Source organism: Rhinoraja longicauda, chromosome 21, assembly GCF_053455715.1.
Source record: "Rhinoraja longicauda isolate Sanriku21f chromosome 21, sRhiLon1.1, whole genome shotgun sequence".
Taxonomy (NCBI): Eukaryota; Metazoa; Chordata; class Chondrichthyes; order Rajiformes; family Arhynchobatidae; genus Rhinoraja; species Rhinoraja longicauda.
In genome coordinates, this window is record NC_135973.1 from 17,379,748 (window position 1) to 17,404,571 (window position 24,824).

The 24,824-nt window shown below is 41.8% G+C and overlaps 1 protein-coding gene across 3 annotated transcripts in view; it reads left to right on the plus strand.

Moving 5' to 3' along the window:
• The window catches only part of LOC144603973 (myosin phosphatase Rho-interacting protein-like), a 129,779-nt gene that overhangs the window by 68,809 nt on the left and 36,146 nt on the right, over positions 1 to 24,824 (plus strand). For 2 of the 3 annotated variants that reach the window (XM_078417871.1, XM_078417872.1), the window contains exons 6-10: positions 2,854 to 3,037; positions 6,676 to 7,180; positions 22,890 to 23,031; positions 23,974 to 24,090; positions 24,441 to 24,497. In XM_078417871.1, coding sequence (XP_078273997.1) covers positions 2,854 to 3,037; positions 6,676 to 7,180; positions 22,890 to 23,031; positions 23,974 to 24,090; positions 24,441 to 24,497 — 1,005 coding nt within the window. The remainder of the gene's footprint in view (positions 1 to 2,853; positions 3,038 to 6,675; positions 7,181 to 22,889; positions 23,032 to 23,973; positions 24,091 to 24,440; positions 24,498 to 24,824) is intronic. The other variant, XM_078417873.1, reaches the window with a different exon arrangement.

Consider the following 24,824-nt stretch of genomic DNA (forward strand, 5'->3'; position numbering starts at 1 on the left):
TTGCAAGTACATATTGAAAAGAATAGGCCTCCGACCCAATAAATAAAATGTCCATTTGATGTTTTCTAATGTATAGTTAACTTCGCTTGACAGAAGCTTGTCCACCAACTCAGCCTTCGAATTCCTAAATCTGTAATCCTAATTGTTTAGTTTAGAGATTCAGTGCGGAACCAGGCCTTTCGGCCCACCGGGTCCGCACCGACCAGCGATCCCTGCACATTAGCACCATCCTACACGTACTAGGGACAATTCACATTTATCTTTGTTCAAGCATGTGTACTTTCAGAGGGGACTTCTGTCTGTGATGTGAACAGAAATACAAATATTCCCTTTCATCACCTAGATCTGCTCTTCCCAATTTATAGCACTGCTATCTTGGCTTCGACCAATTAACTCAATTTAAACTTATTTTGGTGCTTGTTTGTTTATTGACACAGCATCTACCATCTTTGGCAAGCCAAAGAATGAAAAAAACAATTCAATTTAAGAATTAAAATTCCTGAAGAGATCTATTGCCTTTGGTGAATTGTAGACACCTGGTAATACCTGGGCACTTTACAGGTGAATGACATTGAAGTCAAAAGAGGCTTGAAACTGGTAATTTTGTGTGTAAATTTTCCAATTTTTTGACCCCCGCTGTATGCCTCAGCTCTTTTTCTCTTTTTCTACCTCACTCACATGCCTGCTTTCTAAATGCGCGCCCTTTGAGGCTACGACCTCTAGTCCTAGACTCTCCCACTAGTAGAAACATCCTCTCCACATCCACACTATCCAGCCTTTCACTATTCGTAAAGTTTCAATGAGGTCCTCTCTCACCCTTCTGAACTCCAGCGAGTACAGGCCTTTATTTCCTTTATTTCTTTAGATCTTTATTTCACCTTTTTGCATGTTATGCTGTAATATAATACATTTTACAGTGAACTCAGTGAGTTTAAAGAGAGTGGGAAATATACAAGCATTCTGCATCCTAGCTCTGATGGTAAACCTTCCAAGTTCTGCACCCTGACCCTGGATCCAACTGTGAACCTTTCTACACTCCGGACCCGAGCTCTGGTTTTGCACATTCCATTCGCCATCTGGACCTCTGGCTCAAAGACTGTACTGATATTGAGCCAGGTACTGGATTATTTGAGTTTTGCTGAAATTGATGAATTCCTTCATATTACCTGTGACAGTGCCCTTTCCCTTGGGTGTCGCTCTGATCCTTTTAAGTGCCTTACAGGCCAGGAGGGCCAATTCCCAGCACTATTGCTATTGGTTGGCTATTTGAACTTTGTCAGCCTACTCTAAAAAAAACAGGCTTTTGAGCCGGAGAGGGAGAAGGGAGAGGATGAGCGTGGAAGCAGAAGAGAAAATAGAAGACAGAAGAAGGAAGAAAGGAAAGAGTGCAGAAGGGAGATAAAGTAGGCTGTATCTCCTAGTTGTGTTCCCCTGTGGCGGGTATGAGGAAGACTGGACCATTGGGACAGAACCGAGATCACCAGCGCTGCCGTGTAGTAAAGACTGGAAAGAAGCCCGAGACAGCAAGCGCCTCCACCTGAGGCCAAGTCTGAATGGCTGGGACAAGCCTGAGATGCCAGAACCTCTTCCTGCCCTAGACAACACACAGAGGCAAAGATTGGCCGCCAGGATAATCTAGAGACCGCCAGCATTGCCTCTCCAAGTCCAAAGCTGAGCTGCTAGAAAGAAACCTGTACCGTCACGAGGCAGGGCAGGGGCGAACTGCAGGAGATTGCCATGCCTCCTCCTTTAAATACTAGGATTAAGCTGGTGGAACATGTCCGAGATCACCAACGTCATTGCACAAGCGCTCTGGCGGTGAGGGACAGTGCCCCCATGTGGTCTGGGACTTCCTTGCCACTGTAGATAGAATAAACCATGTGATTACTCCCTACAGCGAGTGTCGGTGTCGACACTGGCGATCTTTGTCCCAATGCCACAAACCCCACCAAAAATGCAGGAATGGTGTCATGGTAATCTGCTTGACCTAGAACAGAGAAAATCTTGAAGTCAAATGTTTTAGCATCAATAAATTAGACTCGGCTTTTGGTGCAATTTTTTTGTTAGATGTAACATTTTTACTCTGGTGGAAATTTTCTCCTGTATGATTGTTCAACCTTGTCCAGAAATCAACTCAAAAATACCCATTAAACAATTGGCTTTTATTAAATCCATTTCTCTTGAAACTATGTATTTTAAAGGACTAACACACAAATTCCTTTGTCTCCTGTGATCTTGTGTGCATGGATTGTACTATTGGGCGGCATGGCGGTGCAGCGGTGGAGTTGCTGCCTTACAGCACCAGAGACCCAGGTTCGATCCTGATTACGGGTTCTGTCTGTATGGAGTTCTCCCTGTGACCTGTGTAGGTTTTCTCCAGGATCTCTGGTTTCCTCCCACTCTCCAAAGTTGTACAGGCTTGTAGGTTAATTGGCTTGGTATAATTGTAAATTGTCCCTCTTGTGTGTAAGTTAGTGTGCAGGAATCGCTGGTCGATGCAGACTCGGTGGGCTGAAGGGCCTGTGTCCGCACTGTATCTCCAAATTAAACTAAAATAAATTGTTGTAGTACTCTTGTGGATGACCTTTCCATTTTGTGAAGCCAATATTAGAATTACAATGTATTTGATTGTAAAACGTAGTGTAATCAGCCAGCTGTAATTTACCCAAGGGATTTAACTGCTGACATCTTTCCCTTATAAATTTGAGCTTATTTGAATCCCATCAAATTATTTTTTGGTATCCATTATCGATTTAAATATTTATCATATAAAATTGCTTATTTAATGAGAATTAAATAATTAATGGATATTTTTTTAAAGTACTAAATGGACACTGGTTTTGCTTACAACAGGAGCCAGGACCTGCTAAAGTTGCAATTACCAGCAGCAGTATATTAAGTGCTGAGAGAGTTCCCAGCACCAAGTCAACGCTCTGGCAGGAAGAACTTAAAAATAAGGATCCACATGCTGTCAGCAGCCTGGTGAGAAGCCCTTCACAGACCCATTGTCCCATTCGATCATCATCAATGCGTAAAGGTGAGAGGCTATAATTAGTAAGTTGAATGGAGGAGGATAGAGCAGAAACTAACTTAGGATATTTATTCCACTGGATTGTTGGTTCTGCCGGCCAGTTGTGTAAATTGGCTTTTTCTTCCCAATACATTTGTTTGTGGAACTGCTGATTCCAGGGGGCATAATCACACTAACTTCCCCCAATTTAAATTGCCAGTCAGTACAGATTTGCTGCTGACTTCTTGTTGAAATATTTTGCCTTTTGTCTTAATGTGCTCAGTGTTTATTTTTATGGGAACTGGCTGACAACAGTAAAAAGGCTTAGAAGTTCCTTGTTGTGATTTGGAATATTCTTTAAAAATTCATTTATTGAAAATGAAACAGCTTCCTGAAATGCACACTGGCTGAAAGTTCACAGCTGCAGTAAAATGATTTATGTATTTATTATAAATGAATGGTCAGAAATCTTTCAGGTACTTTTTATATACATGGATAACTTACTTATTTTAATGCATTTGAGTTAGATAGAGCTCTGGGGGCTAGTGGAATCAAGGATATGGGGAGAGGTTGGGCACAGGTTACTGATTATCAGGTGAGAAGGGAGAGTTTAATAGGAATTTGCAGAGCAATTTTTAAAAGAGTGGTGGGGGCCTGGGATGTTTTGCCAGGGGTGGAAGATATCATAGTGGTGTTGAAGAGTTTTTTGGATAGCCACATGGATGTTCAGGAAATAGAGGGACATGGATCATGCATAGGCAGAAGAGATCAGATTAAATTGGCATCATGTTCAGTTTAAACATTGTGGGTTGTACTATTCTATGTTCTACGAGAACCAATGTTAAGATCAAACTCAAGTTACTAGAGCTGTGAGAAAGTTAAACCACTCAGAAGTGATTACAAAACTAGAATAAATGATCATTTAATTTGTAATAATATTAAGATTAAAATATAGAAGTTTAATATGGAAACTGAATTGACTCAAAGGTTGCACATAAATAGCCTGGATTGTTTTCAGACATTTTGTTTTCAAGCAAAGTTGTGATGTTCTTGAGCATATTGCTATTGACAGGGAGGCGGTGCTGGAGGCTCTGGCAGGTTTAAAAGTGGATAAGTCACCGGGCCCTGACGAGATGTATCCCAGGATGCTGAGAGAGGCAAGGGAGGAGATTGCGGGGGCTCTGGCACAAATTTTCAGAGCCTCTCTTGCAACAGGGGATGTACCGGAGGACTGGAGGATAGCTAATGTGGTGCCATTATTTAAAAAGGGCAGTAGGGATAAACCTGGGAACTACAGGCCGGTGAGTCTGACATCGGTGGTGGGGAAGCTGCTAGAAAAGATTCTGAGGGACAGAATCAGTCTTCACTTGGAGGATTAGTCTTCACTTGGAGGATCAAGGGTTAATTAAGGATAGTCAACATGGCTTTGTTAAGGGACGGTCGTGTCTGACTAACTTGATTGAATTTTTTGAAGGGGTGACCAAGGAGGTAGATGGGGGTAGTGCAGTGGATGTGGTATACATGGATTTCAGTAAGGCTTTTGACAAGGTCCCACACAGGAGACTAGTCAAGAAGGTAAGAGCCCATGGGATCCAGGGCACCTTGGCAAAATGGATAAAAAACTGGCTTAGTGACAGAAGGCAGAGGGTGATGGTAGAAGGGTGCTTCTGTGACTGGAGGCCAGTGGGGGTGCCGCAGGGATCGGTGTTGGGTCCCTTACTGTTTGTAATCTACATAAATGATCTGGATGTCAACGTACAGGGCATGATCAGCAAGTTTGCAGATGACACAAAGGTAGGGGGGGGGGTGAATAGCGAAGAAGGGATCTGCAAGCTGCAGGAAGATATAGATGAGATGGTCAGATGGGCGGAGCAGTGGCAGATGGAATTTAATCCTGAAAAGTGCGAGGTGATGCACTTTGGCAGAAATAACTTGGAGAGGGAGTACACCATGAATGGAAGGACCCTAGGGAAGACAGGGGTACAGAGGGACCTTGGAGTACAGGTACACAAGTCCTTGAAGGCAGCAGGACAGGTGGATAGGGTGGTTAAAAAGGCATATGGGTTACTGGCCTTCATTAGCCGGGGCATCGAATATAAAAGTAGGGGGGTAATGATGGAATTGTACAGAACACTGGTGAGGCCACAGCTGGAGTATTGTGTACAGTTCTGGTCACCACATTATAGAAAGGATGTGATAGCTTTGGAGAGGGTGCAGAGGAGATTCACCAGGATGCTGCCAGGGATGAAGGGCCTCGGCTATGAGGAGAGACTGGGCAGACTGGGGTTGTTTTCCCTGGAGCAGAGAAGGCTGAGAGGGGACATGATCGAGGTGTACAAGATCATGAGGGGCATGGATAAGGTAGATGGCGGGGAACTTCTTCCACTGGTGGAAGGTTCAACAACGAGGGGACATGGATACAGGGTAAGGGGAGGGAGGTTTCGGGGGGATGTGAGAAAGAACTTTTTCACCCAGAGGGTGGTTGGAGTCTGGAACTCACTGCCTGGGGTGGTGGTGGAGGCGGGAACACTCACAACGTTTAAGAGGCATTTGGATGGGCACTTGAAATGCTACAACATTCAGGGCTACGGTCCAAATGCGGGAAAATGGGATTAAAATTAGACTGTGTTTGGTAACGGGCGGCGCGGACGCGATGGGCCGAAGGGCCTCTTTCTGTGCTGTAGGACTCTATGACTCTATAAGCGTCTTGTGCCTAAAATTAATTAATTTTTAATGATTCACCGTCTCTGTTGTAAATTAAACTGGCCAAGTCACTTAGTATTGTGATATCATTAAAATGTCTTTGTTTTCTTCTGATACAATCACAAATTTACCCTCAGGCTTGAATAATGTACATAATTTGAGCCGTTTCCTTCTGTCCAAGTGGCAGTTGTTCATTGCAATGTAAGAGTAGCAACTGCAAACAGCAGCAATAGTCAGTTGTGCAACTAAATCTACATGCATGATTTGACCTCTGGTAGAGGGAGAGCAGCAGCTCATCAGCTGATTTACCTTCACTAATGAGGGTAATACTTTGCTGCTGATTTTTGTTGTAATGAAGTTTAGGCAACATTTAGACACAAGAAGTCGCAGATGCTGGAATCTTGAGCAAAAAAAAAATGCTCGAGGAACTTGGAAGGGTCCTAACCTGAAATAGCGTCTGTCCATTTCCCTCCCCAGATATTGCCTGAACTGCTGAGTTCCTCCAGTAATCTTTTTTTCCTCAATGGCTCAATATTTCAATGGTACTGTTTTCTCATGTGTACCCAAGTACAGTGACATCATTTTTTTATATTCAGTCCAGTGACATTCTTACTATACATACTAATTGTAAGTTTTTAAATAGTAGATCACACTGAGTTAGTACAGAAGAGTTACCATGCTTAGTGCCATCTTGTAACCTTCAAGTCTGAAATTTAAAAAAAATGTTAGGGTCTCACTTGGCCATTAAGGCCTGTTGTCCTGGTGGTGGCATTGAGTCGGTGTTGCAGGGGTTGTCCTGGCCAGGCGTTGTTCTCTACCGCCGCTCCGTGCGGCTGCAGGCTGCATCCGTTCCATGCGCTCACTACTTGAGGTAACGTTAGCAGCCTTGCTGCCTTTTTTTGGAGGACTATTGTATCTTCATGGTCTGTTTGTAAACCAAGTTATCTTCCTCCTAAACATAGCTCAAGGTGTTGTTAATGGTGACCAACTGGATGGCCAGGAAAAGAAACGCGTAGAGAGTGGCTACTTTTCCCTGGAGAAGCTGAAGCCTGACTCAAAGCAGTTAATCACCTCACCTAGCGGCAACACCACTGACAGGTATAGTTCCTCTGAAAGTGGCATGGTAATACTGTGCCAGTCAAGCCTGTGCAGCAATTCTCTCCTTCCTGCAGGTAACCTTCACTCCAATGGCTCTTGTGTTAGCTCTTCTCAGAGCTCCGTAGACTCCGAGACCAGTAATGTGACAGTGAGGAGCAAAGCAAGCTCAAACAGCAGGCTTGGGGAAGGGCCAAGCCATTCCCCAGCTGTAAAGACCAGTCGGGGCTATGCTGCACTTGCAGTTGTTCCCAATGCCAAGAGGATCAGCAACAAACAGGCCTTTCAAGTGGATGAGAAGCAGGAGCAGCAGTTCCAAACCGGCAGCCCTGGTAAACTGGAGCTGGAGCGCTTATTCGGACAAGCAAGGAGGTAAGAAACAGAGAAAACAATTATTGCTAATATTAAAATCTGACATTTTTTCACATTGCCTTAAATGCAGTGTAGTTTCTGACGAATGATAATCACATCACCACCTTTCATTTGAATTTAAAGTAAAAATTGAATGTCAAAAAACATGGCTGCTGAAATTGATCTTATCAATAACATGAGAGGGGCTGTCGATGCACAAATGTGCTCAAACGTGCTGCTTTCAAATCTGCACATATTTTCGATTACAGCTTTTGGCAGTTTCTAAAACTTTAAGGAGATCTCTACCATGTGTCATTCTTCAGCAAGGTGGGGGTTGGGATTTGCCTGTGGTACCTGGTACTGACTAAATTCTGACACATGTATCAGAATGTGTGCCAGCATTTAAAATGTATCACTCCTTTCACTCAGTTCTACAATATATGTGGCTCTTTTATTCCAAAATGTTTGAAACTGGTTTGTTTATAATCGATAAAGGTTGAATGTATAAACTATAAAGGTTATAATCTTATAAGTTTGCAGATGACAATAAAGCGAGTGGTATTGTACATAATGAAGATGGTGATTTAGAAGGATGAGAGGAGATCTTATCGAAACGTATAAGATTATTAAGGGGTTGGACACGTTAGAGGCAGGAAACATGTTCCCAATGTTGGGGGAGTCCAGAATAAGGGGCCACAGTTTAAGAATAAGGGGTAGGCCATTTAGAACTGAGATGAGGAAAAACTTTTTCAGTCAGAGAGTTGTGAATCTGTGGAATTCTCTGCCTCAGAAGGCAGTGGAGGCCAATTCTCTGAATGCATTCAAGAGAGAGCTAGATAGAGCTCTTAAGGATAGCGGAGTCAGGGGGTATGGGGAGAAGGCAGGAACGGGGTACTGATTGAGAATGATCAGCCATGATCACATTGAATGGCGGTGCTGGCTCGAAGAGCCGAATGGCCTCCTTCTGCACCTATTGTCTATTGTCTAATCAAAAATTACAACAGGATCTTGATCTGTTGAGCAAGTAGGCTGAGGAATGGCTAATGCAGTTGATGCAGGTGTTGCATTTTGGAAAGTCAAACCAGGGCACGACCTACACAGTGAATGGCAGGACACTGGAGAGTGTTGTAGAGCAAAGGGATCTAGGAGTGCAGGTACATAGTTGTTTGAAAGTGGCATCACAGGGCGAAAGGGTGGTCAAGAAGGCTTTTGGTACATTGGCCTTCATCATTCGGGATATTGTGTATTGAAGTTGAGATGTTATGTTACAATCTTACAACACCGTTGTAAATCTTCTCTGCACCCTTTCCAGCATAACGACATCTTTCCTGTAACAGGATGACCAAAACTGAACACAATACTCTAAATGTGGCCTCACCAATGTCTTGTACAACTGTAACATGACCTCCCAACTTCTGTACTCAGTACTCTGACTGATGAAGACCAATGTACTGAAAGCCTTCCCGACCTAAACTATCTATCCGTGACGCCAATGTCAAGGAACTATGTACCTATATTCCTAGATTCCTCTGCTCTACAATACTCCCCAGAGCCCTGCTATTCACAGTGTAGGTCATGCCCTGGTTAGACTTCCCAAAATGCAACACCTTCCTCTTCGTTGTATTAAACTCCATCAAACTTTCCTCAGCCCATCTGTCAAGTGATCAAGATCCTGCTGCAGCATTTGACAACCATCTTCACTATCTACAATACCATTCACTTTAGTGTTATCTGCAAATTTACTAATCTTACGTTGCACGTTCTCATCCAAATCATTGATATAAACGTCAAACAGCAATGGGCTCAGCACCAAAACCTGACGCACATCACTCGTCACAGGCCTTCAGTCTGAAAAACAACCTTCCACCATCACACTCTGCTTCCTTCCATGACGCCAATTCTCTCTCCAGTTGGCTAGCTTTCCTTGGATCCTATGTGATCTAACCTTCCAGAGCAGCCTACTATCTGGAACCTTGTCAAATGCCTTGCTGAAATCCATATGTACATCTACAACTCTGCCCTCATCAACCTTTTTGATTACATCTTCAAAAAGCTCAATCAGATTTGTGAGACACGATCTCCCATGTACAAAAACGTGTAGACTATCCCTAATCAGCCCTTGTCTATCTAAATCCATTTAAATGATATCCCTCCGAATACTCTCATAACTTTCTAACCACAGATGTTGGACTCACTGGCCTGTAGTTCCCATGTTTTCCCTGCAGCCCTTCTTAAATAGAGGCTCCTCCAGTCTTATGGCACCCTGTCTCTATTTAATGATGACTCATAAATCTCAGCCAAGTCACCTGTAATTTTCTCTCTAGCTTCCCACGGTGTCCTCTATATATATCTGATCATGCCAGGGAGATTTGTTTACCTTCATATATGTCAGGACCTTCAGCACCTCCTCGACCCAAAACTGACTGCCCTTAAGACACTTCCATTGACTGTCCCCAGTTCTCTGGTCCTCATATCTTTCTCCACGGTGAAAACAGAGAAAAAATTCTTATTGAGAACCTTGCCCGTCTCGTATGGCTCCACGCTGAGGGGACTTTGATTTCTGAGGGTCCCCATTTTCTCCCTGGTTAACCTTTCTTCCTTAATGTATATAAAATTTATTGGTATTATCCTTCATATTATCTGCCAGAATTATCTCTTGTCCCATTTTTGCCATCCTGATTTCCTCCATTAGTGTGCTCCTTAGTTCCCGAAACTCCTCCAAAGATACACCTGATCCAAACTGCCTATACCTGCCCAATGCCTCCTCCTTATTGATTTATTTGTTTTCCATAATCTGTTGTATCCTTCGAAAAGCTTTCCAACTATGTAGGAAGGAAATAGTTGTTTTATGGCCTCATTTTGTTCCAGTCCATTGACTCGAGTGCATCTTGGTATTCTGATATAAAATTGTACAGCAGGACAAGTATGTACAGCATGTTGAACTGGCCTAGTCACAATTGGTGTATTTTAAAAAATGATCGCATTTTGTCTTTAATTTTTTTTAAAAGCAGGAAATTTCCAACTTTGCATCCTAATGGCCTTATAAGCATGGATAATTGTATTAGAATAGAAGGCTCAATCTGTTTACTGAATCTGACTAGCATACGTGGTACAGCCGGTGCCTCACAGCCTCAGATACCCAGGTTCAATCCTGACCTCGGGTGTTGTCTTTGTGAAATTTGCATGTCTTCCCTGTGACCATGTGGGTTTCCTCCGGGTGCTCTGGTTTCCTCCCACATCTTAAAGACGTGCGGGTTTGTAGATTGATTGGTCTCTGTAAATTGCCTCTATTGTGTAGGAAGTGGACGTCAAAGAGGTGCAACATAGAACGAGTATGGATCGGTGATTGATGGTCGGCGTGGACTGGCCTGTTGCCACACTGTTTCTTGCAATCAATCAAAACTGTCAGTGGCATAGGATTAACCTTTCTGAAAACCTGTTGAACATTAAGGGGCCTCTTAAACTGCACATTGGAGGTCTCAATGGCAGTATCTTAATTTTGTTCTTCAGAAAAATAAGTTTTGTTCAATATTAAACACATATCTGAGGGATTGGGACACCTGCATTGGCCATTGGGTTTTGCAGTACATGTGATGTAAAAATTAGTACAATAAAACCAAGCTGCTGATTTTCCATGTGACAAGGATGACTGCTTGTAATTCATTTTCTGGTGAATTATGGCTCATACTTGCATGGCAGGTTATGCTTGATTCTCACCCTCGGGGCTGAATAATGCAGTAACCTGATTTAGCAAGTGAACAACCCGACACTGAAACTGTTTTAATTGGCATCAAGGAAAATTCCTACAAATTGTGCAACATTTTGTCAGAAAATCCTCTGCTTTGAAGAGCCCCCTCAGGTTAATTGGGTTAAATTTTCTTTGTGCAGTTTGGAATGGCTGACGTCAGCCAAAGATCACTCTTTAGAAAAAGCTCAAGGAATTTCTTTGGAAGACTTGTGTTTTGTATAATTTCTCCTTAACGATATTTTCATGTGCACTGGAAAATGCATTCTAATTTTCCATCTTAACACTTTGAATCATTGGAGTAATTTTAACGATTGTTTCAAATTTTGTATAATCAGATACTGCTTATGCCAAAAGGCTAAACTAATAACAGCATTGTTTATTGATGGTATTGAAAATTGATAGCTGCCTGATATGTACCAAGTTGGAGTAGTACTGAGGATGCAGTGAATTTTCAAGAGAATGTAGACAAGCTGAGCAACATTGGGAAACATTGTGAATGAAGAGTAGAGTGGAGAAATGTGAGGTCATCCACATCATTCAGAAAAGTAGAAATACTGAATTTGAAAATTGAGATGTTGATGTTCAAAGAGTTTTTGGTGTCCTATACAAATCACTGTAAACTGATCTACATGTGCCTCAGGCAGTTAGGAAGGCAAGTAGTAGGTCGAGTTGAGTCAAGTTTATTGTTATATGCAGAAATGGTGAGGTACAGGCACAATGAAAATTTGCTTGGGGCAGTATCGCAGGTCCACGAAAACATAAATTATGGGTAACATTATACATAAATTACACATTCTAAAAAAAAGTGGTGCAAAAAAAAACCCCCAAGACATTAGTGCAAAAATACAAATCCATGACAGTGCAAGATGTGGTCTGTAGTGTTCCATTGCTGAGGTAGGATTAGGGTTGTGTGGATTGGTTCAAGAACTGGATCATTGTTGGCAAGTAGCCATTCCTGAATCTGGTGGTGTGGGACTTCAGCCGTCTGGATCTCCTGCTTGGCAGTACCAGCAGGAAGAGTATGTTGGATTTATTGCAAGAGTATTGAAGAACAAGTGCAAAGCTGGTTTGGTGAGACCACATCTGGAATATTCTGTACGGTTTTGGTGACTTTATGTAAATGTTGTAGGGAGGGTGCAGCGAATATTTGCTGGACTGACTCCTGAGATGGCAGATCTGTCACATAAGGAGAGATTGTGCTATACTCAGCAGTTCAGAAGTGTAAGAGTTGAGAGTAGAGGCAAGGATTGTCCTGGCGGTGGAGTGCAGAGCAAGGGTTCAAAATAAGATTTTGACCCCTTGGGATCAAAATGAGGAGAATATCTGCTCCAAGGACAGTAGATCATTGGAATTCATTACTTGGAGTCGAGAGAAACATTCAAACAGAGGTTGACAAATTTCCAGATGTTAAAGGAATCCAAGGATGTAGAGATAGGGCAGGATTTTGTGTATTTGGAAAATCAGCTGCAGCTAGATTTTGGAAGGAGGAGCAGGGCCTCATTGGTCAAACATCATTCTTGCTCCTGTTTCTTATGTTCTTTTATACATAAACCTCCACAAGTAAATAGTTTCCTTCATTATGATCAAATATTTATGGAGTAACTTCCAATGACTATAATTGCATCTTAGAGACATAAAATCTTACAGCACAGAAACTGGCTCTTTCCCCAACTTGCCCATGCACATCAAGATGCCCCATCTACACGAGTCCCACCTGCCTGTGTTCAGCCCCTATCCCTCTAAACCTTTCCTATCCATGTACCTGTCCAAATGTCTTTTAAATAACTTTGTAGTACGTGCCTTCACCACATCCTGTGGCAGCCTTCTTGAACACTCTCTCTAACTGTGTGACTCCCCTTCCAAGGTACTATGTACATGCACTCCTAGATCTCTCTGCTCTTCAACACTCCCCATTCACTGTGTAGGTCCTGCCATAGTTTGACTTTGCAAAGTGTAACACTTCGCACATATCTGCATTAAACTCCATTAACCATTCCTCAGCCCACTTGCTTAACTGATCAAGATCCTGCTGTAATTTTTAGAAATCAACTTTGCCACACAATTTAGTGTCTTCTGCAAACTTATTAATCATGCATTCGACATTCTCATCCAAATCATTGATATAAACCACAAGCACCAATGGCCTTTTCGGCCCTCCAAGTCCGTGCCGCCCAGTGATCCCCGTACATTAACACTATCCTACACCCACTAGGGACAATTTTTACATTTACCCAGCCAATTAACCTACACACCTGTACGTCTTTGGAGTGTGGGAGGAAACCGAAGATCTCGGAGTAAACCCACGCAGGTCACGGGGAGAACGTACAAACTCCTTACAGTGCAGCACCCGTAATCAGGATCGAACCTGAGTCTCCGGTAAAGCAGCAACTCTACCGCTGCGCCACCGTGCCGCCCTCATCAACATTTTTGGCCACAGACCATCCTTTCCACTGCCAATTAAAAAGATTTGTTTGTGTAGCAAGTTATTGTACAAAAACGGCACTACGCAGACACAAAGCTATTCCTGTCAGTGATGGGACCCATCGGTGGTGGGGTGTAACATTTTCCTTTGCACTATGATCTTTGTACTCTAACGGGAAGCAGCAAATTTCTTGCCTTGAGTTAAATAATGATGTCTGGTCAGAAACGTATCCTCTGACGATGTGCTCTGTTCATCGATAAAAGTTGTTTTGGGGAATGGGAGGTTGGAATAAAAATGAGGGTTAAGAATGGTTCACTTCAGTGTGAAAGGGCTAATTGTAGGTTTCAGCCCACCTGGGAATTCTTGGACCATAACTTATCTGGGCGAAATGTTATTGTGCAGCTGTTGTTTATGACCCTGTAAAGATGTCCTTTGACTCTCCTGACATATGCATTGATCAATGTAAATTAATCTGCTTTGGAAGTAAAATGCTTGTGACTGTAAGGATAATGGAATATAAGTTGAAATGGAAAATTCTGGAAAACCTATAAAAGATTTATCAGAATACCAGAAGAATGTCTTGTTCACCAGGGTGGCACTGTGGCGTAGCGGTTGGGTTGCTGCCTTACAGCACCAGAGACCTGGGTTCGATTCTGACAACAGGTGCTGTCTGTACGGAGTTTATACGTTCTCCCTGTGACCTGCTTGGTGGGTTTTACCCAGGAACTCCTGTTTCCTCCCACACTCAAGACCCACAGGTTTGTAGGTTAATTAGCATGGTAAAATTGTCCTTGGTGTGAGTAGAATAGTGTTCATGTGTGGGGATTGCAGGTCGGCATGGACGGTGGGCCGAAGGGCCTGTTCCTGTGCTGTACCTCTAAACTCTAAACTAAATGATATATTGCTCTTTTGCCTGTGTTGATAATCTGCTGCCCCTTTGTGGTGTGAGTCAATATTACAATTGTGAATGTCACAATGTAGCTGGTTGTCTTAGCTGTGTTCAGAAATAAAATCTTTAATATATCAGTATTGGATACAAGAGTCGGTGGCAAGATTAGTGTGTGCTCTTATTTGACTTTGAGATGTTGATATCTGACTACCCTTCTGTATGCAATAGGGCTTAAGATCTTTTCTGCTCCGATTTGGGAGTGTTAAAAGTGTGGTGCTCTGAATGCATTTCCCAAAATTTTGATAGGATCAAGATCTTTAATGCAAAAAACAATCTTGTTGTCAACATTAGCAAGACCAAGAAACTGACTATTGACTTCAGGAAATGAAAGGCGAGAGACCATGCTTCAGCCTACATTGGCGGGAACATGGTTAAGTGAGTCAACAACTTCAAGTTCCTGAACATACACATCTCTGCTAATTTGTTGTGGGCCCAGCCCATTGACACAATTACAAAGAAAGCTCACCAATCCCTCAACTTCCTCAGAAATGTGAGGAGATTCATCATGTTGCTGAATACTCCTCAATTTTTGCAGGTGTACGGTGGAGAGTTTACTGGCTGATTACATCACTGCCTAGTTTAATAATCCAAACACTCAAGAAAGTGGTGGACATTGTCCAGTCTATCACGTATTGACCTCCCCACCATCAAAGGGAAATACAGGAAGCACTGCCTCAAGAAGCTAGCTAATATTATTGAAGACTTCCTCCACACTGGTCACGCTCTCATCTCGCTGCTACCATCAGGGAGAAGATGCGGGAGCTTGAGAACCACTACCACCCGGTTCAAAAACATCATCTTCCCATTAACCATCAGACTCTTGAACAAACCTACTATAGCGCTGAACTACGTTGTATGACTAGGGATGCACTAGGTACTTTGGCTTGCACTATCATTGTCTGGTTTACCTGGAATAACTGAATTCAATTTATTTGTTGTGCTGTTGCATTTAATGTGCTTACAAAGCTGCAGCAAGTAAAGAATTTCATTGGTCTGGGTGCAAATGATAATTAAACATTCTTGACTCTTGAGATGTTTAGACCTGCACTGGATCCAGAAGTGTAGTTAAAGATGCAAGCAATGGTCAGCCTTGAGTGTGGGCAATATGTAGGATGCGCAGGGCGAGGCTGTAGAGTGTTAAGGACAAACCTGGCAAAGTGTTGTATTTGAATAACATGCTTTTGGGGAAGGAACAACTTGTGTTCTGCAAGTAAACACAGATTGTTGTGATCTGGAGCAGTGTGAGACTGAACATCAAGCTGGAAGACTAAACAAGCAGTTCTAGCTCTGAGAAATGTGTATGTATTCAAGGCTCCCCAAAGATAGCGGCACAGAGAGGTAAGGTGGTTTAGAAGGCATTAGGATACTTGCCTGAGCAACAGTTCTGTCCTGACAAACTCCTGTAGTGACATACCGAGTTGGGATGACAACAAACCGCCACCTTCCTTTGTGTACGGTATGACTCCAATCATCAAAGGTTTTTCTCCTGGATTCCCACGGAATTAGTTTTACCAGGGTTCCTTGATACCACTCAGTGAAATACTGCTGCAATGTCACAGGCAATCGTTCGTGCCTCCACCAGGGGATTCATTCTTCAGACTCCGTTTGGATCAGGACTAATGATGTTGAAGCAAAGTGGTCCTAGCAAAAGATGAAATGGGTGTTAGTGAGCTGCTTATTTGAGATAACTGCTACTTGCTAGCATTGTTGACGATGCCTTTCATTTTATTATTGATAGCTGCTGTCAGCAAAGGCTTATGATATTTCATTGTACCCTCTGAATCGAGTAGACCTTTGTATGTGTGCCTTTAGATTCATCAGCAGTTTGTTCATTGATGAGAGGATTAATTTAGTTAAATGCTTTTTGTTATTAGTGTTCGTCATACTAAAATTATCTATGCCTGTAGGTTAGAAGTTAAGGAGGTTGGATTCGGAGGCATATGAGGCAGCATACATATTCTTCTGACCATGAATGCAGGTTTAAAGATACAGTGTGGAAACAGGCCCTTCCGACCACCGAGTCCCTGCCGACCAGTGATCACTAGTTCACATCCTACACACGAGGGACAATTTACTGAAGCCAATTAACCTACAAACCTGCACGTCTTTGGAATGTGGGAGGAAACCAGAGGCCCTGGAAAAAACCCACGTGGTCATAGGGAAAACATACAAACTCCGTCCAAACAGCACCCGTAGTCAGGATTGAACCTGAGTATCTGGTGCTGCAAGGCACTGACTCTACCGCTACGCCACTGTGCCGCCCTGATTGAAGGTGCCCTGAAAGTGATGAATGGAAGCACGTCCAGAAGTACTCCAATATCTTCCATCACAGTTGTCGGTGATGCTGCTGCCTTTATAGTATTCCCTTGTCAATGTCCCAATGGGGAATTCCATATTTGTATTACTTTTACCTCCAAATCATTTGTGCCTCAGTTATTGGAATAGAAATTTGTCATTTGCCATGCATTAAATATTTGAACATGCGTTGTACTCCTGATATCCACTACATCTGAAAACCATCAACTTTAACAGCATTTGATCTTAAAACTGCTACTATATCGTGTTTAGGGCAGGTAACCCAAGGACAAGTTCCTGTCCTGACAATTCTATCAGTGGGAGAAAGGAACAGGAAAGTTAACAAAAACTGTTAAACGAGGAATATAAAATAGAGGAAATAAACAGCAAAATAGGATTGCTGTAGGTGATTTAGGTGAAGGAAGAAGTGCACAAGAAGGTTGATAAGGGCAGGGGCATAAATGTAGTCTATTTGGACTTTAGCAAAGCTTTTGGTAAGGTTCTGCATGACAGACTGCTCTGGAAAGTTAGATCGCTTGGGATCTAGGGAGGGATAGCTAAATGGATACAGAATTGGCATCAGGATGGTGGTGGTGGATGGCTGTTTCTTGAACAAGGCCCGTGACCAGTGGTGTACCTCGGGGATCGGTGCTGGGCCCATTGCTGTTTGTCATCTATATTAATGCTTTGGCTGAGAATGCATAAGGAATGATTAGCAACTTTTCAGATGACCCTAAAACAGTAGATATTGTAGACAATGAAAATGGTTATCAAAAACTACAGTGAGATCGTGATCAGCTGGGAAAGTGGGCAAAGGAATGGTTAATGGAGTCTAATTCAGATAAGTGTGAGGTGTTACATTTTGGGAAGTCAAACCAGGACAGGACCGTCACATGGAATGATAGGGCCCTGGGGACTTTTGTAGAGCAGAGTGATCTAGAAGTACAAGTACATAATTCACTGAAAGTGGTTTCACAGGTTGGTGACTAAGATTTTTGGCACATTGACTTTCATCAGTCAGAAAATTGAGAATAAAAGTTGGGATGTTATGATACATGGTACAATTGAACAAGATGTTGGTGAAGCAGCACAGAGTACCATGTTCAGATTTCATCATCCCGCTATAGGAAAGATGCCATTATGGTGGAAAGTGTATACAGAAAATTTACGAGGATTTTGCCGGGACTCGAGAGTCTGAGCTATAGGGGGTGGTTGGGCAGGCAACAACTTTATTTCTTGAAGTGCAGGAGACTAAGTGGTGATCTGAAAGAGGTGTATATGATCATGAAGCACATAGATAGGGTCTTTTTCCAAGGGTTGATAAATCAAGAACTAGCAGGCATACATTTCAGGTGAGAAGTTGGTGGGTATATGGAACAAGGTGTAAGAGGAAGTAGTTGAGGCAGGTACAATAACAGCATTGGAAAGATGACTGGACAGGTACATGAAAAGGAAAGTTGTGAGGGTTGTGGGCCAAATGCATGCAAATGGAACTAGCTTAAATGAGGCATTTTGATGAAGACGATCGAGTTGGGCCAAAGGGTCTGCTTCTGTGCTGTATAACTCTGATTCTAAAGAGAGTGGGGGAAAAAAAAAGAAATTGGCAGGAGGATGAGTACATTGAACTCTGAATTGAAAATATATAAAATGGAGGGGGAACAAGTGGAGGGATGGGAAAGGTCACCTAGAAGTGAAGTGGATGTTATGGTTTCCTGCTTAACAACCACCTTGATAACATCTCAATTAAAGCCTACACTGGCATGGTTTAATTGCTATCTGGTGATAGTCTGCATCTAACTAGTTACTGGTAATGCACGTGTGATGTTTGAATGTCGCTGGTGGGGAGTTAATCATTTGCTGATGGTTTTCTTTTTCCTGATCCATTTCTGATTGTCCAGTGCTCTTTTGCAGGTTGCCCATAATTTGCTCTTAGCTGTGTGTCCAGCATTGCCATCTGCTCTCTGCCTCACATCCATTTGATTGCAGTTTTTAGAAGACTACTTCCTGCTGCTTGTCAAAGAAATCAAACCTGCATTTTACAATGAATGATTTTGCCTTGTTTTGTAACTAACAGTTAAGATTAGTCCACTGTTATGTACTTGCCAGCCAACCAGTTAGCCTTCTTGTGTTACCTTTGTCGATTGCTTAGGAAATTTCAAAATTTGTGTATTTTGTGCAATAAATAAGTAATGAGGTTTACTGAAGATTTTATGACAATAGACAATAGGTGCAGGAGTAGGCCATTCGGCCCTTCGAGCCAGCACCGCCATTCAATGTGATCATGGCTGATCATTCTCAATCAGTACCCCGTTCCTGCCTTCTCCCCATACCCCCTGACTTCGCTACCTTTAAGAGCTCTATCTAGCTCTCTCTTGAAAGCATCCAGAGAATTGGCCTCCACTGCCTTCCGAGGCAGAGAATTCCACAGATTTACAACTCTCTGACTGAAAAAGTTTTTCCTCATCTCCGTTCTAAATGGCCTACCCCTTATTCTTAAACTGTGGCCCCTGGTTCTGGACTCCCCCAACAATGGGAAATGTTACCATTCTTAAAAGATGTGGATTAATTAAGGATAACATGAATAATTCAGAGTTTTTATACAATATGTTTAAAAATTAATGCTCTTCAAGAGACATTTAGAGCTAATCCATTTTTTTAAAGAGGAAATTAAATAAATTGCAGTAAAATTACGTGAGAATCGAATTACGTGGGCTTGCCGTTGTAAGGTGGAATGGGACCAACAGTAACTGATCTAGTCATGGGGAGATGTAAGCACAAGAAAAAAAATTGCTTCGTAAAATTAATTGCACTATTTCATACTTCATTTTCCTCCCAGGATCATACTTCTTGAGTTATTTCTGTATATCCTTCTCCCACAGTCAAAACATGTCTCAATTAATCAATAAGCCCTCGTTTTGATACTGGCTGAGTAAACAGTGTAGTACTCTTAACTGTGCAAAGTGGTGATATTTTACATGGTCTGAAACCCAGTAAGTTTAATGGTGTCTTCTTATAATGCTGTTTATCTTGCATATAATTTACATTTAATATCATCTCAACTAACACTGAAGATATTGGATTTTAGAATTAATTATTGTTTAATGAGAAAGTAGAATTTATTATGTGAATTACAAACCTTTTAGTACAGTTTAATTTGTGAATTCTGTAATAGGTAAAGTCTTTTTCCACTAACCCTAATATTGCATGCAGCAGCTGAGTTAAATTGTCATTAAAGTTGGAGTCTACTGTATTTCCACATACTCTGCTATGAAATATCCAAAGAATATTTCACATTTTTTAGGTGGATGATCAGCCATGATCACATTGAATGGCGGTCTGGCTCGAATGGCCTACTCCCGCACATATTGTCTATGTATCTATGTAATACATGCTTCCTTCAGTGATATGCATTATTATTGATACATTACAATTAAAACACAAAGTACGTGCTATAACTCCAGGATAAGCATTCAACTAAGAAAATCAAGCCCAAAATCAAAGTATTACCTAACTAAATACTCCAACTTACAATAAATGACTCCATGTGCAAAAAAAAACAGCTACCTACATATTAATTTTCTTAAAATTAACTAATCCTGTAAATGCAAGTATATCATTGGGGCTATCAAGTGGGCACCTCCCTTCGTTGATGTTTCATTGAGTTAAGCCCACGACACCTCGGGAAGGCTCAACAGTTAGTTCTGGCATCCCAGAACAACCCCCCCCCCTCAATTCCTGCTCTCACCACTTATGCTACCAGTATCTACTAAAGAAAGCTGCAGCCAATTAGCTCACTCTAACAAATGATAAACACCTGCATCCTAGCCCATCATTCAGCTTGTAACACCACAAATCTCACCCTTGCATAAGACTCGCACAAACTACAATTACAAAGAAATACACATAATGCATGTGATACGTTTCCTTTCTGCCCCTAACTGACACTCTTTCTTCTCCACCAAATCCATCTACTGCCTTGCTCTGCTGCCTCTGACATTTGCTTTACAGCCTTTCGCAAATTCTGTCCGCGAGGTCCTAGCTCTCCAAATAGCGACGTGGTTGATCTCGCTCTGAAAACTCTACAACCCACCTGTACAGGATGTACTCTTGCTCTCCATCCTCGCTGATCCACTTCTGCTGCCAACTGTACATATCTAAGCTTTTTCCTTTCATAAGCCTCATCCACTAAGTTCTCCCAAGGTACCGTCAGTTCTATAAAATACACTATCCGCTGACTAACTGACCGTTACACTATATGAGGCCTCAAACTAGTAGTAATTATTTCTTGTGGAACAACAAGCTTTCCTCCTCAATCTACCCGCATCTCCCAATCATTGGCTCCCCGTAACTGGCCTGACTCATACCTATCTGCAAATTTCCCCCCTTTACCTTTGTCTCCCTCAAGGACAGTCCCAGTCCTGATGCCTACTGAATTCACCTGTACTCTCCTCCACTCAATTGCTGCAGTTATGCACTTCAATACTTGGTTATGTCGCCAAGTATACCAACTCTGAGAAAGACTAGTCCTACATCCTGACAAAATATGTCTCAACGTTGCCACCTCTGAAAATAAGGAACATGCCAGGTCCCCACCTACCCATTGTTTGAGGTTCTGTGGCGATGGCAGCACATCTTAAGGAAACTTATTAGGAAACTTGTATGACCTGCCTCCATACACCACAGGTCCCCCAGCTAAACCTCCTCTTTACTTCATTTCCCCAGTTCATCCACTGTCCCTGCTTAACCCGAGTTACTGCCCTTACACATCTCAATGCTCCCTCCTGACAATGTACCTTCTCTGCAACCAATTTCTTCCTCTCTTTTGGACCTGCCTTATTCCACACTGCTTTCCCTGTGCTGAGCCTCCTTTCCCTTGCTGCACCCTACCAACAAAGTCTGTATGCCTCAGAGTTGCTTGTGCTTCTTCTACTGCCTGCTTTGTGTTCCACTTCCTCCCTCTAGTTACACTTGGCACCAGATTACTAACTAAGGTATCCTTACTCCCTGATAATTGGAACTTGAACCTCACCTTAGCACACTTAAACTCCTCTGTTAGGCAAGACAATGGTAAATGGAGAATACCTTTCCCATATAAAGCCACATTATTAAGACACCATGGAACTCCTGACCATTTCCTAATATATGAACTAACCAATCTCTATAACCTTTCCACCTTCGAAATTGGCACCTCATATACTGTCAATGGCCACATCAATTTAGGGAATAGCCTAAAGTGCAAACACCACAACTTCAACTTGCCTGGAAGTCTTGACTTCTCTATCTTTTCTAACCCGTCAGTAACATCCTTTCTAAGTTGCTGAACCTGTTCAGTGTCATCCAACTTCCTGTTATACCACCTATCCAAACTTTTAACTGGTTTGTCCATTATAGACGGGATTTCTTCTTCATCTATACAGAACCTTTTCTCTACTACCTTTCCTCTTCCCAAAGAAATATTTACTAGGCTTGATCTTCAATCTGGCCCATTTAAGATTATTGTTTCACTTCTCTAACAACCTTCTTGAACAAGCTACTGTTTGGTCACGAAGGTCATATCATCCATATCGGCTCTGATTGGTGGGAGGCTTAGTCCTTCCTGCCGTCTCTCCCTGCCGACGACCCACCGTGATCTAATCACTAGCTCCATTGCAAACGCTAACGGGGAAATAATGCCCATCTCTAGTCTCTGCCATGCTGTCGTAAAGTCTGCTGTACCAAAACGTCTGCTGTACATTCGGACGTCTTGGAAATATGCTTTCACTAAATTTACTATTGATCCTGGAACTCTAAAGAAATCAATAGCACTCCAAATAAGACCATGTGGCACAGATCCAAACGCATTTGTCAGGTCCAAAAACACTACATGCAAATCTCTTCTCTCGAGCTTGGCTGTCTGATTTTATCTCATGTTTTTTTAACTTTAAATCGTTGATATGAAGAGATAAGCAAACAATTTGTATTTTGAAAAGAAAATGTCACAACCTAAAAAATATAAGGTGCAAATAAAAATAATGTCACTACAGGTGAGCATCAGTTGATTACAAAAATGTATATTCCAGGACATTAACTAATAGTTTTACATTTCAAATTTAAACAATCATGCTGAGGTCTTATATGCAGGACAGACAAAATCTTACAGCATTGTTTTCTTGCCGATGTTTCTCCTCCCACCATCCTTCTTAAATGTTGCACGTATCATTGTAGCTGCAGATAATTGGAACTACTTCAATGTTGATGCACTCCATTGTTTAAAATTAGAAAATAGCAGTGTGCTTAAGGGTGAGTCGTGTGAAAACTTCCCATTGTTTCCTTATAGGAGGTCACAAGTCATTGAACTGTTCGAGGCACTGGAGATTGAGAGACCTCAGCAAATGGAGTCCAGTTCCTCCTCCGAGTCCAATATCTGTAGTGGAAGACATCGGGGTCGAAGTGAGAAAAGATCTTATCCAAGGAAAAGAGTAAGCATAACCATTCTGAAAGATATAATGCATCTTCCAATTCAAATCTATGAATTTTAATGACCTCTACAAAGTTTGGCCCAGTCATCAGAACCAGAGGAAGGCATCGATGTTTCTTTGCTGTTACCTTGTCTTCCTGGTATCCAGTTGAACTTTCACCGTCATCTTTTGTTTATTAAGGCTTATCTACTACGGTGTATCAGAATTGCATGTAATATTCCAACTGTAACAAAATTATGTCCATACAGATGCAGGATAACCTTCATGTTTTTCCTATTGAATGCATAAAGCTCCTTGTTTCGAGGAGCAATTTCTTGTTTTAAAGCCGCATTCCAAATGTGGTGCCTCAAAATACCGCCATAAATCTATTTGAGGAGCATCTAGCCAACTTCCATTGTCTCCTCAGAGATTTTCATTTCACAAATATAGAACAAAATTTGTTTACAATTATTATATTTTAAGACAGAGTGATGTTATTGACTTCACTGTGGTGGTGCTGGCTTTCTAAAAGTTATATTCCTGTGCCAAACCACCTGCATCGAACCTGTTCTATACAGATAATAACTGTCCCTAGTTAGCCTCTGCTTTTCAAGACCATCAGGTCCATGAATTGGTCTTATATTGGTCTGTATGGTCTCAATATAATTTCAAATGCTATTCCCTTTCTGCATCCTGCTAATGATTTAACCTAGATTTATTCCTTAAACTGATAAAATATTTCCAGGATACCCTACTTCACTTTTTAACATTCCTATGGAGCAACAGAAACATTTGTTTTGAAATTTTCATCCCAACTTCTCTCTAAAACAATGCACACAATATTTGCTTTCAAGTTGGAGATGATTAATCTGATATTGATTTTAGTATTTGATTTGCTGTATTGTAAACAGAATGCTACAATAAATAATTAACCTTTGGTTTACTTGCTGATTATTGCCATAGGATTTTGTGAGTGAATCAGACCAGATCAACTCTGCCCCAGACATCTATGCAGTGCCTGTCTCACAATATCGCAGAGCTATATCATTGGACAGGAGAAGAACTGAAACAGCTGTGACGGTAACAAAATTAAAACATTGGGTAATAGGGAATGGAGAGACGTGAAGGAAATATTGCTGATGGTGGCAACTACAGAAAGAAAGAGAAGGAAAAAATGTTAGTTGAAGGAAGGATAGTACAGTTGTGGAAATGGTGGAGTAAGAATCAGTGGTAACCAATCAAAGAATACAAATTTGCCTGATCACGATGCTGTCCACTTGCTGATGGTTCATGGTTTTCGGTTTTATGCTGCCACCTGTTCTTAATTGGGAGAGGTAACAGAGTTGAATATAATTGAACAGAGTTACCTCTCGCTTACAACTTACCATTGGTTAAGTGACTGGCAGTAATCTGTTGTTTCCTGTTTTTAGCCAGACCTGCTGAATTTTAAGAAAGGTTGGATGTCAAAACTCTCTGCAGATGGCCAGGTAAAAAAAATGAAAGTGTTGTGCATTTCTTCCTCTTTTTGAAGGATTGATTAAATCCATTTCAGTAAGATCATGGCTAATGTTCTATTTAAACTTCTCCTTCCTGTTCTATCTCCATATCACTTTCTTTCTTTATTATATTCAATGATCACTGATACTTATCCCTTTGGGATAGAGAGTGGGCAAAGTTCGACCCTCTTGATAAAGGAATTTTTTCTCATACCATTGTTAGATGGTTGCCATCTTATTCTGATCTAGTTCCAGATCCACCACCTGTCAGGTCTTTGGTGTGTGGGAGGAAATGGGAGCACCCGGGAAAACGCATGT